The sequence below is a fragment of the Rhinopithecus roxellana genome, chromosome 4 (assembly GCF_007565055.1).
Source record: "Rhinopithecus roxellana isolate Shanxi Qingling chromosome 4, ASM756505v1, whole genome shotgun sequence".
In the NCBI taxonomy this organism is placed as follows: domain Eukaryota; kingdom Metazoa; phylum Chordata; class Mammalia; order Primates; family Cercopithecidae; genus Rhinopithecus; species Rhinopithecus roxellana.
Genome location: NC_044552.1, coordinates 127105239 through 127119598, shown reverse-complemented (window position 1 = coordinate 127119598; position 14360 = coordinate 127105239). Strand labels below are relative to the sequence as shown.

Sequence of the window (14360 nt, the reverse complement as noted above, 5' to 3'; positions counted from 1 at the left end):
GGATGTCAAATTACTATGATTTTCTCCAGTGCAATCTAATGTAACACCGCACATTTAGACTCTGGAGCACGTTTTATTCCCTGTGGAAAGGTTCCTTTAGATTGCTCGTGTAGGGATTTAGGGGGTATTTTAAATGTTATATTCGATGGTTTAAAGGAAATCTTCAATGCTTGTGCAATACACTTTTTCTTCCCAAATCTGTTTGCTTCTCCTCTTTGGTCCCTCAGTTTATATTATCGCCTCTATTTCAGGTTCTGGGTGACATGCATATCTGTTCTTTTGTTGTTGTTCTTATCTTTTTTCAACCATCATCCATTCGAAAACATTAATATTCTGAGATGAGTAGCTTCATCTTCCATGGAATTATTCTTGGACCATAAAATAGTTCATAGCTGAATTCTTTGAACATCTGCCTGGGATGTTTAGCAGAAGTAACTACTCTTTGTCGCTTCTCTTTCACAGTTTGTGGAGATGAGTGCACTGGCCTTCTTCTCGGGGACTTGGCTCGCCTGGAGCAGATGGTCATGAGCATCAACCTCACTGGTCCGCTGCCTGCGCCATATAAAATGCTGTATGGTCTTGAAAATATGATTCAGGAGCTAAAGGTAGGTTGGTGCAGTCACAAGCAAGGGCCAGGGACAAGGTGACAGAAGCTTCACAAGCGGTATTGGCCATAATTGGTAAATGTTCTTCCCATAGCCCCAAATCAAGGGATATAGCTGTTAGGGAAATTCAGAGACTTTCTTAACCAGTGTTTTTCAAACTCAAGAACTATAATATACAGATTTCTATTAAGGGAAAAGAGTCTCATGTACTCCCCAGTATCTGGCCTAAATCAGTTTTATTATGTCACTTAAAGATGTGCAAACATAAAATCAGGTATGAACCCTTTATACTTATAGCTCTATAAAATTAAAACAAATTAATCCTTATGAAACCAATAAAATTCAAATTAAAAAACATTAATAGAAAGTAACATGATTTTGGCTGAATGGAAATTGCTGCTTGTAACAAAAATAGGATATTGAGTATTTCCACACAGTTCTTCCACCAGAGGTGATGTGGTAATTCAGTTCTCCTACCTTACCACATTTGAACGAGAGAGCCCCCTGCAAAGGGTCCTGAAATGACACGTGGGCATCACTTGACAAGTTTATGTGACTTATGTGCTCAGTCTGCCATCGGATCAAACATGCAAGCAAATGTAGACACTGAGATCTAGTGGCCATATTCAACTCTCAGGTGCCTAGCCTGGGATCCAGAAATGCTTACGTTAATATTTAAGGTTATCGTCAAAATGAAAACACATAATTAGAATCTTGTACTCGAGAACTAGAACTAGGAGACCTTTAAAAGTTCTTCAACAAGCACTAGTTTGGTAGACACTGTTCTAAATTGTGATTAAAGCTTTTGGCAGTTAATGGGGTCGAAGAAAATATTAAGGAAATTGGGGTTGTTTCGTCTGATGAAAAAAGATGAAAGGTGTCAACTTACTCTCAATTCTCAGATATTTATTGAGAAATTATAGAATGCCTCAGCATTGCACTTGGTTCCCTGGGGATTTCGTGACTCTTTTAATGTCTTCACTACCCTTAGGCAATGTAGATTCTATGTGCTTTAAAAATAATCATTAATCAATAATCAAGCAATTAGCAAAAATACATAATGACCATGTGTTTTACAAACATTCAAAGTACATTAGAGTACAGTGATTGGAGATATCAGTAAGATTCAGAGCAACCAGGGAAGGTACCATTACTGAGAGTATAATTGCAGTTGGAATTTGAAGCGGAGACACAATTTTAATAGAGAAGTATTGGTTGCTCTAGAGGAAGGCATCTAAGATTTCTTCACTAGGTGTTGGTAGATATTCTTTCAGGAAATATATTCTTTAATTCTGATGGTAACCTTCAAGGTAAGTATTATTATGCCTATTTTCCAGAAGAAGAAATCAATAATGATGATAACAAGAATAACTAACATTTATTGACAAGCTAACAATTGACTGAAGTCCTACATGGATTACCATACATAGCTTTTACAGAAACTCCAAGAAATAGGAAAGAAGTTGTCATGGGCTGAATATTTACATCTCCCCAATTTTATATATTGAAGGTCTGTCATAGTCCATTGGAGCTGCTATGACAAATACCATAAACTGATTAGCTTATAAACAATAGAAATATATTTCTCACAGTTCTGAGGCTGGGAAGCCCAAGATCAAGGTACCAGCAGGTTCAATGTCTAATGAAGGCCTGTTCCTCATAGAGGGTGACTTCTTGTTGTGACCCCACATTTAATTCATTTAATATCTGGATACTGAGGAAAAGGATGGCTGGCTCTCTGGGGTCTCTTTAATAAGGGCCCTAATCCCAATCATGAAGACTGCATTCTCATGACTTAATCACTTCCCAAAGGCTCCACCTCCTAATATCATCACACTGGGGACTAGGATGTCAACACATGAATATTGGAAGGACACAAACATTCTGACCACAGCAAGCCCTAGCACCCAGTGTAATGGTATTTGGAGATCCCTCTGCTGTGTGAGGACACAGGGAGAAGGCAGCTGTGCTTAACACAGCCATATGAGCAGAGGCAGTGGTGTGAATTAGGCCTGTCTGGCAGATATTAAAAGTCAGACCTGCTAGTGAAAGATAAAGCTGGAGACTTCAGTGAGGCAGGGTGATATGATGGACAACCTTGAAAGCCAGGCAGAAGAACCTGAGTGTACCTTGTGGTCCCGGTATTCAGGGAAGTGAAGAGTTTTAATAAAAAGAATGCTGATCAGTTATTTTCCTTGTATATGGAAGGAATACAGAAAAATAAACTAGAAAGGCAAACATCTTAGTTGAACATAAAACATTTTAAAACTAATAGCTAAGCAATGGATGATGAATTAAAGAGGGTCCTATAGAAGAGACTCCAATCTGTAAACATCATCTAAGCCAAGGGTTTCAGTGACCCATCCACTTCTGGCTGAAGATTGATCCAGATGACCTGGATTATCCTTAAATTCCAGTCTTTCTTGATTCTTTATTTTGTTCTTCTTCCATCATTCACTTGACATGTGTATACTGAGGATCACCTTTTGATACTGTAAAAACTTAAGTTATTTCACCTCTTTGCTCAATTCTTTTAACTATGTCAGTGCTCCCCAAGCTTCAGCCAAAGACCATCAAGGACATACATGTGATGGAACAAAGTAGGATTTATTAACTTGTTGCAACAAGGGATACTGAACACCATGGTGGAATTGTGGGCTGTCTCAATAAGAAGGTGTAGGAATAACTTCCAGTATTTGAGGTTGTGCTAGATAACTTAAGGTTAGCACTCAGCTGTGTGCTATTCGGAAGTGGGAGTAATTCTGTGAGTATTTTGTGAATCCCATCTAGAGGGAAGGAAGAACAGAGAGAGGATAAAGCCATGATTAATAAGGAGGCAGTGATCATTCATATTAGCCAGGAAATGGGAGGTTGGGGTAGTTTTGTGGTCTGCACAAAACCCGCTATGGTTTTGTCTGCGCTAGACGTTGCAGGGTAGTCTCTTTTTTTGTATTTCATTCATCACTGGCTCCAAGTGACCTGGTCTAATGTTAGTGTCCTGCGAGATTATTTATGTTCCATAGGAAAAAAATATGGCCCTGCTGTCAGGCCAGTTCCTAGCAACACGGAGGGCAGGCCAGTTAGTTACTGCCTAGCCAGGTCCCTACGTCAAGGCCTGCCATTCTCTTTTTTACCTGTGATCTGTGTCTCTGTTAATTGGAATGGGAGCCTTAAATGGGCCAGGTAGGGAGTTAATCTTAACTCTACCCCTTACTGACTGTGTGATCTCGTGCACATTTTTAATCCTTTTCAAGACAGTTTGCTCTTTCATGAAATGGAATAACACCCCCCATCGAGCTGTTGTGAGAATTAAATGAAAAAACAAAACAAAACAAAAAAGCCTGGCACTTAGTAATTTCTCAATAGTCACTGCAATTTTTATTTTTATTTTTTTTGAGACGGAGTCTCGCTCTGTCGCCCAGGCTGGAGTGCAGTGGGGAGATTTCGGCTCACCACAAGCTCCGCCTCCCGTATTCACGCCATTCTCCTGCCTCAGCCTCCTGAGTAGCTGGGACTACAGGCGCCCGCCACAAAGCTCGGGTAATTTTTTTTTTTTTTTTTTTTTGTATTTTTAATAGAGATGGGGTTTCACTGTGTTAGCCAGGTTGGTCTCGATCTCCTGACCTCGTGATCTGCCCGCCTCGGCCTCCCAAAGTGCTGGGATTACAGGAGTGAGCCACTGCGCCCGGCCTGCAATTTTTATTATTTGCCTGATTATTTGGCATGACACTCAATGTGTAAGTGCACAGTTGAAATAGTTCCCTCCTCTTTTCTTTGCAGGTGAGAAGGCTAAGTTCCTTATACATATACAAAAATGTGTTCTGTTAAACACTGATCACTGCAAGGCCATTTACTAAAATGTTTATGGGATGGAATCTTTTTCAGCACCTGCTCTCACCTCAGCAGGCCCCAGAGAGGCTTATTCAGCTGGCAGAGGGCGATCTGAATACACTCGTGACCGAAATGAACGAGCTGCTGACCAGGGTAAGTTGGCAACATTATGAGTCTCCTGAAAGCAGATAGATTATGTCAATGAAGGAAAATTACTTCGAAGTTCTGAAATGCAAATCACCTTCTTCCTAATTCCCAATTTGGTATATAAAATAGATGCATTCTGACTTGCTAGTTCTGCTTCAAATCAAATCATAGAAATCAGTAGCACACAGAAAAGTTTGAGATACCTGGAAATTGTCAAGAACATTGGCTAAAAAGTCCAGAATGACAGTGTGTTTTGAGAACTTTATTCAGTAGCATCCATGGTAGTTTTCATCTGTTCTGATTTCCAAAAGCACTATCTTTGATTGTGTAAAGAGAAAGAAAAACAAATGAAAATACTTGTGGTCTCTTTCATCTCATCGTGGGATTTTTGCATTTGTATAGAAATACAGTGTAAATCAGTCTTTCTACACAAAAGAGGAAATCTTCTCTATTGTGAGACTCCAAAGCACTTAAGACAGTTTTTAAAGTCAGAATGTAAAGTCCATGTTGCATTTATCAGACTTTTTAAGGACTTGGAAATTTTAAATTTTCAAAACTGCGATGGCATTAAAAACTTTCTGCTGTTAGAGAATGAAGAAAACAACATAAAGCCCGCCATCTTGTGGCCAGAAATATGCATGAAGCGAGAAACGGGGCTGCAAAGTAGGGATTTAATTTGATTATCTAAGAGCTTTAAGTGATAAAGAATATTGGAGCTAGAAGGTTCCTGGGGATTATCTAGTCCATTTTGTATTTTAAAGAAGAGCTGCCTCGGGCCATGACAGTGAAATGAATTAACAATGGCCATACAATTTGCTAAACCCAGGGACCTAAGCAGGACCCAGTCTCAAGATTCCCACTGGCCCAGTACTTTTTCTACATAGCCTGCTGTCGGTTTAGGAAAATTTCCACAGGGAAATCAAATAGGCTTCTGAGCACATAATGCTAAACAATGGCCCTGATGTTACAACAGCATATGAAACACTTTTTCAGAATCTCATAGCAACAATATAAAATGTACAGATACAACATGGCGTTTCTTGCCAAATGTATGTAGACATTAGATTAAATTGAGTGCATTTATCTCATATTAATTTAATATGTAGCAATTCATATTTGTTATGTGACTACTAATAAATAAGAATTTTCTAACAGGTCATGGCAGAATAAATCAATTTAACAAGCACACATAAATGTTCATAATATGCAAAGCCTAAGTTAAGTGTTGGCAAATGAAAAATATGAATGAGGCTCAATCTGTCTTCAAAGAACTTTCAGGTGCGTGTGTGTGTGTGTGTGTGTGTGTGTGTATACATCAGTGTGTAGGTGTATGGAGGACAATATTAGACATGCAAGTATACAATAAAACATGAAATAAAATAAAGTCAGAAGAAATTCTTGAGAAATATGTAGTAATAGAACAATTTCATCTGGTTAGGGTTAATTAGAAAACAATCCATGTAATAAGTGGCATTTCATTCATTCATTAACTAATACTTATTGGGGGTTTCCCATGTTCTAGGAATTATGACAGACACTGAGGATAGAGGTGTGAGCAAAACTGTGCAGTCCTTGCCCTTATTGGCTTAGTATAGTCTGATGATCTGACCTTGGAGACACAAGAAGTACTTCATTAAGAGTGTCAGATCTTTATTATGTCTCAGTCTATAGTCTACTCTTTCCAGCAGATTCTCTCACACTGTTTTTTAAACAGACTTTATTTTTTAGAGCAGTTTAAAGTTCACAAAAAAATTGAGCGTAAAGTTCAGAGAGTTCTCATATCTACTCCCTGCCCCCACAGTCTTCCCCACTGTTTACCTCCCCCACCAGAATGGTACATTTGTTACAGTCGATAAACCTAAGTTGACACCTCCTCATCACCCAAAATCCATAGTTTACGTTAGGGTTCACTCTTGGTGTTACACATTCTATGGGTTTGGACAAATGCATTATAACATGTATCCACTATTATCGTATAATATAGAAAAGTCGTACTGCCTGAAAAATCCTCTATGCTTCACCTATTCATACCTCTCTCCTCCTTGACCCCTGGCAACCACTTATATTTTTACTACCTCCATAGTTTTGCCTTTTTTGGAATATATAGCTGGAAGCATGCAGTGTGGTGCTTTTTCATGTTGGCTTCTTTCCCTTGGTAATATGCACCTAAGGTTTCTCCATGTTTTTTCATGGCTTTTTAGCTCATTTCTTTGTAGTGTTGAATAATATTTCATTGTCTAGACAGCTCACTGTTTATGTATTCATTCCCCTACTGAAGGACATCTTGGTTGCTTCCAAATTCTGGCAGCATGAATCAAGTTGCGGTCAACATCTTTGTGCAGACTTTTGTGCGGACACAAGTTTTCAACCTATATGGGTGAATATAAAGGAGCATGATTGCTGGATGGTATGGTAAGAGTATATTTAGCTTTGAAAGAAATTGCCAAACTGTATTCCAAATGGTCTTTACTATTTTGCATTTCCACCAGCAATAAATGAGAGTTTCTGTTGCTCCACATCCTCACCAGCATTTGGTGTTTTAGTGTTTGGATTTTGTCATTGTAGTAAGTATGTATAGTGTCTCATTCTTGTTTTAGTTTGCAATTCCTTAATGACATGTGATGTCAAGCATCTTTTCATATGCTTATTTGGCATCTGTATATCTTCTTTGGTAAGGTGCCTATTTAGGGTCTTTTTCTGTTTTTTTCATTGGGTCCTTTTCTTGTTGAATTCAGAGTTTTTTGTATATTTTGGTTAATAGTCCTTTATCAGGTATGTCTTTTGCCATTACTTTCTTCCCCTCTGTGGCTTATCTTGTTCACTTGAGAAGTGTCTTTCACAGAGCAGAAGTTTTCTACTGGAAAGAAGTCCAGCTTGTCAATTAGGTTTCTCCCAGTTGAGCCTTTGGTGTTGTATCTAAAAAGTCATTGCCATACCCCCGGTCATGTAGATTTTCTCCTATGCTGTCTTCTAGGAGTGTTACAGTTTTGCATTTTACACTTGGTCTATAATCCATTTTTAGTTAATTCCAATACTATTGTAAAATAAACTTTCTACTTTACAATAGTTTTAGATTTCAGAAAACTTGCAAAGAGAGTACCAAGAGCCTTCACATACTCCATTCCCAGTCTCCCCCATTGTTAACGTCTTACATTAGCATGGTACATGTGTCATAACTAATGAGCTAATAATATTGACATATTACCGTTAACCCAAGACTATATTCATATTTTTTCAGTGTTTACTGAATTTTTTTTTTACTGTTTCAGCATCCCATGCAGGATACTACATTACATTTAGCCATCCTGTCTTCTTAGGTTCCTCTAGACTGTGGCAACACTGTCAAAAATACTGTAACAGTGTTTTTGAAACAGTGCTTTTGATGACTTTGACAGTTTGGATAGGTTCCTGTATTTGGTAAGCTGTCCCTCAATTGGGGTTTGTCTCGTATCTTTCTCATGATTAGAATGGAAGTATGAGTTTTTGTGGGAAAAACTTCAGAGGCAAAGTACCATTTTCATCACATCAAGAACCCATGTGACCAATATGACTTATTACTGTGGATATTGACCCTGATCCCCTGACTAAGGTAGTGTTTGCCAGATTTTTCCACTGTAAAGTTACTCTTTTACGCCCTTTTCATACTCTAATACTATTTTTATCTGCCCATTCTTCAGATTCAGTAACATAAAAGGCATAAAAATAGGACTACTGAAAGCAAAGATCACTTTAATGGGTTGAGAAGGGGGAGGAAATGTAAATACTCATTAATTACTTTTTTCCTACTATATTTGTAATTAGAAATATATCTTCCATGCAGACCATAAATACTCAAGTCAATATGACAAATTCTCTCTTTCCCTGTGGTCAAGGTGCATAACAATCAAAAGGTGATTTAATACAGATGGAATTATAATTAGAGAGTTAGATGGTTTCATTATCCAAAATCAGACTAAATCCGCTAATGCCTCTATCTCAGAGTCATGAATGATCCTGCACTTGCGACCAGGGTATGAGAAATGCAGTGGCCACAACTTCCAATTACCCATTACTACATTAGAGAAGACAGTGCCGTAGACTAGGACTGCACATTGGAAATAGCAGGAGCCCTATCTCACACCCATAGGTTGTGATGCAATTGCTCTGGGGGTACAGTCAGACCACTGGGATATTCAAGAATTCCCCAGATTATACTGATAAAGACTTACTGTGATCCTGTAGTTACCTAATAGCTAAGACTCCCTTTCCTCTGGAAAATGCGTTAATTGGTACTGCCAATCTTTTTTCTTTTCTTTTTTTTTTTTTTTAAACAGAGTTTCACTCTTGTCCAGGCTGGAGTACAATGGTGTGAACTCGGCTCACTTCAACCTCCACCTCCTAGGTTCAAGCAATTCTCCTGCTTCAGCCTCCCAAGTAGTTGGAACTACAGGCACCGGCCACCATGCCCAGCTAATTTTTATATTTTTATTTATTTATTTATTTATTTATTTATTTATTTATTTTTAGTAGAGACAGGGTTTCATCATGTTAGCCAGGCGGGTCTCAAACTCCTGACCTCAGGTGATCCACCCGTCTCGACCTCCCAAAGTGCTGGGATTACAGAAGTGAGCCACTGTGCCCGGCAGTACTGCCAATCTTTGTTCTGCTCGTTTTTCTCTGCTTGGTTGGCTCATCAGTCACTTGATACAGTCTTTAGATTTGTTAAGAGCACATGGCGAGGTTGATCCTACATGACTGCTGTAGGAGTTGCCCTCTCTTCTTCAAGGGCTTTTATATTTTATACTCATAGTTTTTAAACGGAGAAATCTAATTCCCTAATATCCCTGGGTAAAGAAGATATTATTCCTCCCAAGAACTCACATTTAAAATGTATTTTGATATATTTTAATTAATGTATAAAGTAAAAAATTTACATAATCATATATCTATTTCAATGCATTTTGATTTGTTGCCATTTTGTTTTACTCATTGGAAGACCCCAAGTTCCTCACATATGAGAATCATGCTTAACATATTCAAACTGCCCTGCAATATGTGTGGAATATTAGGATGCTTTTTGATGATGACTCTACTTACCTCTGTAGCTATTGTCTTCAGCTCCTTTCTTTTTTCAGAGCCAAAATGTTTGAAAGACTTGCAGACAAGTCTGTATTTATTTCTCACTCCACTTCTGCCTGGATTTTCACTCCAGCCCACTACTGAAACTGTTTTTATAAGATAACCAGTGACGATCTGGTAACTAAATCCACTGGATACTTATTAATTTTACTTGGAATCTCTGCAGCAATTGCCAGCTTTGATCTTTCCTTCCTTCTTAGCATACTCTCCTCTCTCTGTTTTCCTCCTAATTCTCCAACCTTTCATTCTAAGGCTCTTCCTCTCATCATCACTTCAAAGTTCGTGTTCCTTGGGGACTAGACCTCAGTCCATGTTTCCCCTCACTCTATAACTCTTCCTTTGATCATCAGTTGCCATGTGTAAGCTGTTAACTCATAAATCTATATTTTCAAGGCTGACTTCATTCTCACGCTTTGGCCCTATGTGCCTTACTATGGATTGTGGATTGAACATCTCAAACTAAACTCATCATTTCCTCTTAAAGCCCATTCTTTCTCCTATTTAGACCATCTCAGTGTTTTATCCTCCAGTATATGCCCAGTCTCCCAAACCGAAATTATTAGCAGGTTACCCTTCACTCTACTCCCTCTTTCACCCTTCATCAAATTCAGTTTCCTTCTATGGTGGCTCTTTGTAAGCCTTATCCAACTCTAACCAGTTATTATTTATATGGCAGAGTGAACATTATAAATTACAGATCCTGTCATGTCATGTCATTCTCTTCCTTAAATTGTACTATGGCTTTCTACCTTTTTTCAGGATGGCATACAGTGTTCTCCCACCATGATCTAATCTTGCTTCTCTCTCATCTCTCCCGACCACTCATGGTCTGGTCATCTGGACCCCCGTGGATTGAGCATGTAAGTCAGAAACCTATGAATTTTCTTTGGTGCCTCTTTCTTCCTCGTGATGCTCCTGCTTATCCAACTCATTACCACACACTGGGCTTCCACTTGTGTGTATGGCATTCATCTCTACTACAACACTCTCATCCAATTTCATATTGTCTAGTTTGGGATTACCACATTTGTCTTTTAGCGGGTCTCTCTGCTTTTACTCTTGTTCTCCTCCAAATCTGTTCTCTGTAATGTAGCCAGAATGAACGTTTGCTATTCCAAATGTGAATATGTCGTCACAATGCTTACAAATTCTTCCTCTGACTTCCCTTAGGCTCTTAGGATAAAGATCAAAATTCTCCCCTTGATCGTATCTCCTACCACTTGTGCCCTGGCCGTCTGCACTCCAACCATACTGTCCCCCAGCCGCTTTGTCCCACCACAAAGCAGTTCTACACATTTCTCTACTTTGCCTTAAAGGTAATCTACCTCTTCCCACATTTTGTTAATTTCTGTTAACTCCAATTTACTTTTCAAATCTCAGCTTGTGAAAGCCTTCTGTGCCATCGCAAGGGTTCTGAGATTCTTCCTGTGTTTATCTTATACCAGTATTATTTCCTCCAGTTTGCAATTATAAATTTATCTACATGATCATTTGACAAATAACTCTCTAGTCCACCAGACTATAGACTCCAAATGGGCAGGAAGCCTTTTCGTTTCTTATCAGAGTGTCACCAATATTATGCACATAATAGGTGTTGAGTCAATATTTGTTTAATTAATTGTGAATAATTTTAAAAGCATTTGAACAACAAGATGAAATGTAGACAAGCCCAAAATAAACACTGATTTTGCGTGCTTTAAAATGCATTAAAATCAGGCATATATTTATAATTATCTCATTGAATATTTTGTTTTCATTGATAAACACCTCTTAAATGTTTATATCCAGTAAGAGGAGAATGCTGTGTAGTAGACTGAGCTGTATAAAATATTAAAATTTAGCTTCACTTATATTGTATTTTATTGCCTATTTAATATCAAATTTAATGAAAATGAAGCATTTCCAAAAGGATGAAACTAGTTTTTAAATTATTTAAGTGCCAATATTATAAGTTTATATTTTATTTATAGTTTTTAAAAGATTTCAACTGCTAACAGTGTTTTTTATTTCTCCTTTTATATTTTTAAAAGATATATAATATAAAACAAGTCATATCTTTTTGGTTTGGAACTTTTAAAATTGGCACGTGAAATATTTAGGAAGAAATTCTACATGGAACTGGCTCATTGTCATTCCACGGGGTCAGCTGGTTGCTCTCTTTCCTTGTGTGTTGTTGGTCTTCACGGCTTGCCTGATAAGTCCTTCACTACCACTTAGACATATGGAGCTGGTAATATTGGAAGATGACCCTTGAGAGTATCATATAAATGATTTGATCTGAAATTTAATTTTAGCAGGAAACCATATGAGTCTGCAAATGCAAAGGTAGACGGTATCTAAGCAATGTTATCTATTCAGTAGTTAGGTTTGCTCCATTGGATTCTAGTTTTAACATAAAGAAGGCAGAAAATGAAACACACTGGTAATATCCGACCAAGAAAATTACGTGCAGATTTTAAGAGGCGCAGTAAGAACTGCTTGAGCTAAAGCAGGAAAGTAACAGCTACATTGTTCAGAAGTAAATTAACGTGTGCCTAATGGTAATGCATGCTGCCTAGTTATAAATACTCTAAAAAACAAAACAAGAAAAAAATAGAAAAAGAAATGGGAAAAAAAAAAAACCTAGTTGAGTGAATGTCAACATAAAAAAAAGGTAATCAAAGGCAAGAGAGATACAAGATACTGTGTAAGGCATCATTTACAAAGGAACACTGTAAAGATTGCAGAATAGAGGTAAGAGGATGTTAAAATAAGAAAAGCCAAGATAGAGAATGAAAGGAAGATTGTACAACATATTAGAATAAATGAGAAGTTATTTGTCAAATACTCAAAGGACAAGATAATAGTGAATGAGAAGAAGGCTAACTAAAAGATGGAGATGGTAATTTAATAAAACACAGAAAGAGCCAAACTGAATCAGACAGATAGTTTCTATCATGTAGTATTTAGCATTTACTCATAACATTATCACTAGCCTGTCCTGGGCGAGATTGATTTTTGTGAATTTTGCTTTGACAATGATACCACTATCTATCACCACTGCGCATAGGTGATAGTGCATTTGTCATAGGCTTCTTTATGAAGTCTCTCGTGGGTGTTTTTGACAAGGGTAACTCTTCAACTTAATTACTGTGTAGTGAGACATGATTTTAAAAAATATATACCTAGATGATGTTCTGATACGATTTTGAAATGTGTTAATTCACTGAAAGCCAAAACTTACATACTTAAAGTATACATGAACTGGAGCAGTGTCCTCCACTCACCTAGAATATTCCAGTTTTCATGTATTTTACTACTGTTTCTGAATGTTAGCTGAACAAAAAGTAGCATTGGGTACAAACAAAACAAAAAAAAAGTGTGTATTTCATCTCCAATTCCCCGTACATGTAGTTCAGATAAGTCACTTAACCTCCTCATACCTTCCTTTTCACCTGTGTAAAAAGAGGGATCATGCCTTCTATATATCTCTAAATGCAGGAAGAGTAAGTGAGACACAGGAGAGTGCTGTAAGCCTTTGCAAACATGCATATAAATCTGGCATAACTATTCACAATAGCAAAGACATAGAATCAACCTAAGTGCCCATCAATGATAGACTGGATAAAGAAAATGTGGTACATATATGCCATGGAATACTATGCAGCCATAAAAAAGAATGAGTTCATGTCCTTTTCAGGGACATGGATGGTGCTGGAGGGCATTACCCTTAGCAAACTAACACAGGAACAGAAAAATCAAATACTGCATGTCCCACTTATAAACGGGAGTTAAATGATGAGAACACATACACATATAGAAGGGAACAATGCACACTGGGGCCTACCAGAGGGCAGAGGGTGGGCAGGATGAGAGGATGGAGAGGATCAGGAAGAATAACTTATGGGCACTGGGCTTAATACCTGGGTGATGAAATAATCTGTGCAACAAACCCCGTTACACACATTTACCTGTGTAACAAATCTGCACATCCCGCACATGTACCCTGAACTTAAAATAAAAGTTAAAAAGATATAAAAAATGCAATTACTTCTGAAGTACAGCTGAGCCTGACTGTGTGTAACTCATCCTTTAGAGTGCCAACCCGCATTAAGTTGATGCTTTTGGTGCCAGGAACCTCACATCTCCTCCTCCTCTGGAATGTAGCCTAAAGAGGAAGCTCTTCTTCTGTGTTTAGAGGGAAGGTATCTCCTTCAGTAAGCACTGCACTGGCCCTGAAGAGTCTTCCTACCCTCTTCCTGCCCCCTACTCCCACTCTCATCCCACCAGTGTGGAACTACTTGGTGTGTAATCAAAGGCCCAGTTTGAATTACTGTAAGGCCAGTGGCTAGCAAGCAGTGTCGTTGGGACTGGAGATTATCCTGCCTGGTTCTCCTCCCAAGCTTCAACTGTAGCTCTTGAGCAGCAGCTTCCTCTGAGCTTCTAAAAAATGCCCAGAAAACTGCCCAGCCAACCACATTTGCTGGCAAGCATAGCACCAGGCATATGGTCAGTTTGAGTGCTATTAGTTAGGCTTTAGAACTTCCAAGGGATCGTTGGTTTGACTGTCATTGTATCAGCCAATCACCCAACATCTTTGACCCATGACAATTTGCCAGACACTATGCCTGGCACTCTGAGGAATAAAAAAAACATGAGACAGAGCCCTAGCCTGCTCTA

General features: G+C 38.3%; 1 protein-coding gene across 7 annotated transcripts in view; it reads left to right on the top strand.

Annotated features, from left to right (window-relative positions):
• LAMA2 (laminin subunit alpha 2) overlaps positions 1-14360 on the top strand; it is a 676086-nt gene that overhangs the window by 514487 nt on the left and 147239 nt on the right. For all 7 annotated transcript variants that reach the window (XM_030928801.1, XM_030928799.1, XM_030928802.1 and 4 more), the window contains 2 exons: positions 463-605; positions 4491-4589. In XM_030928801.1, coding sequence (XP_030784661.1) covers positions 463-605; positions 4491-4589 — 242 coding nt within the window. The remainder of the gene's footprint in view (positions 1-462; positions 606-4490; positions 4590-14360) is intronic.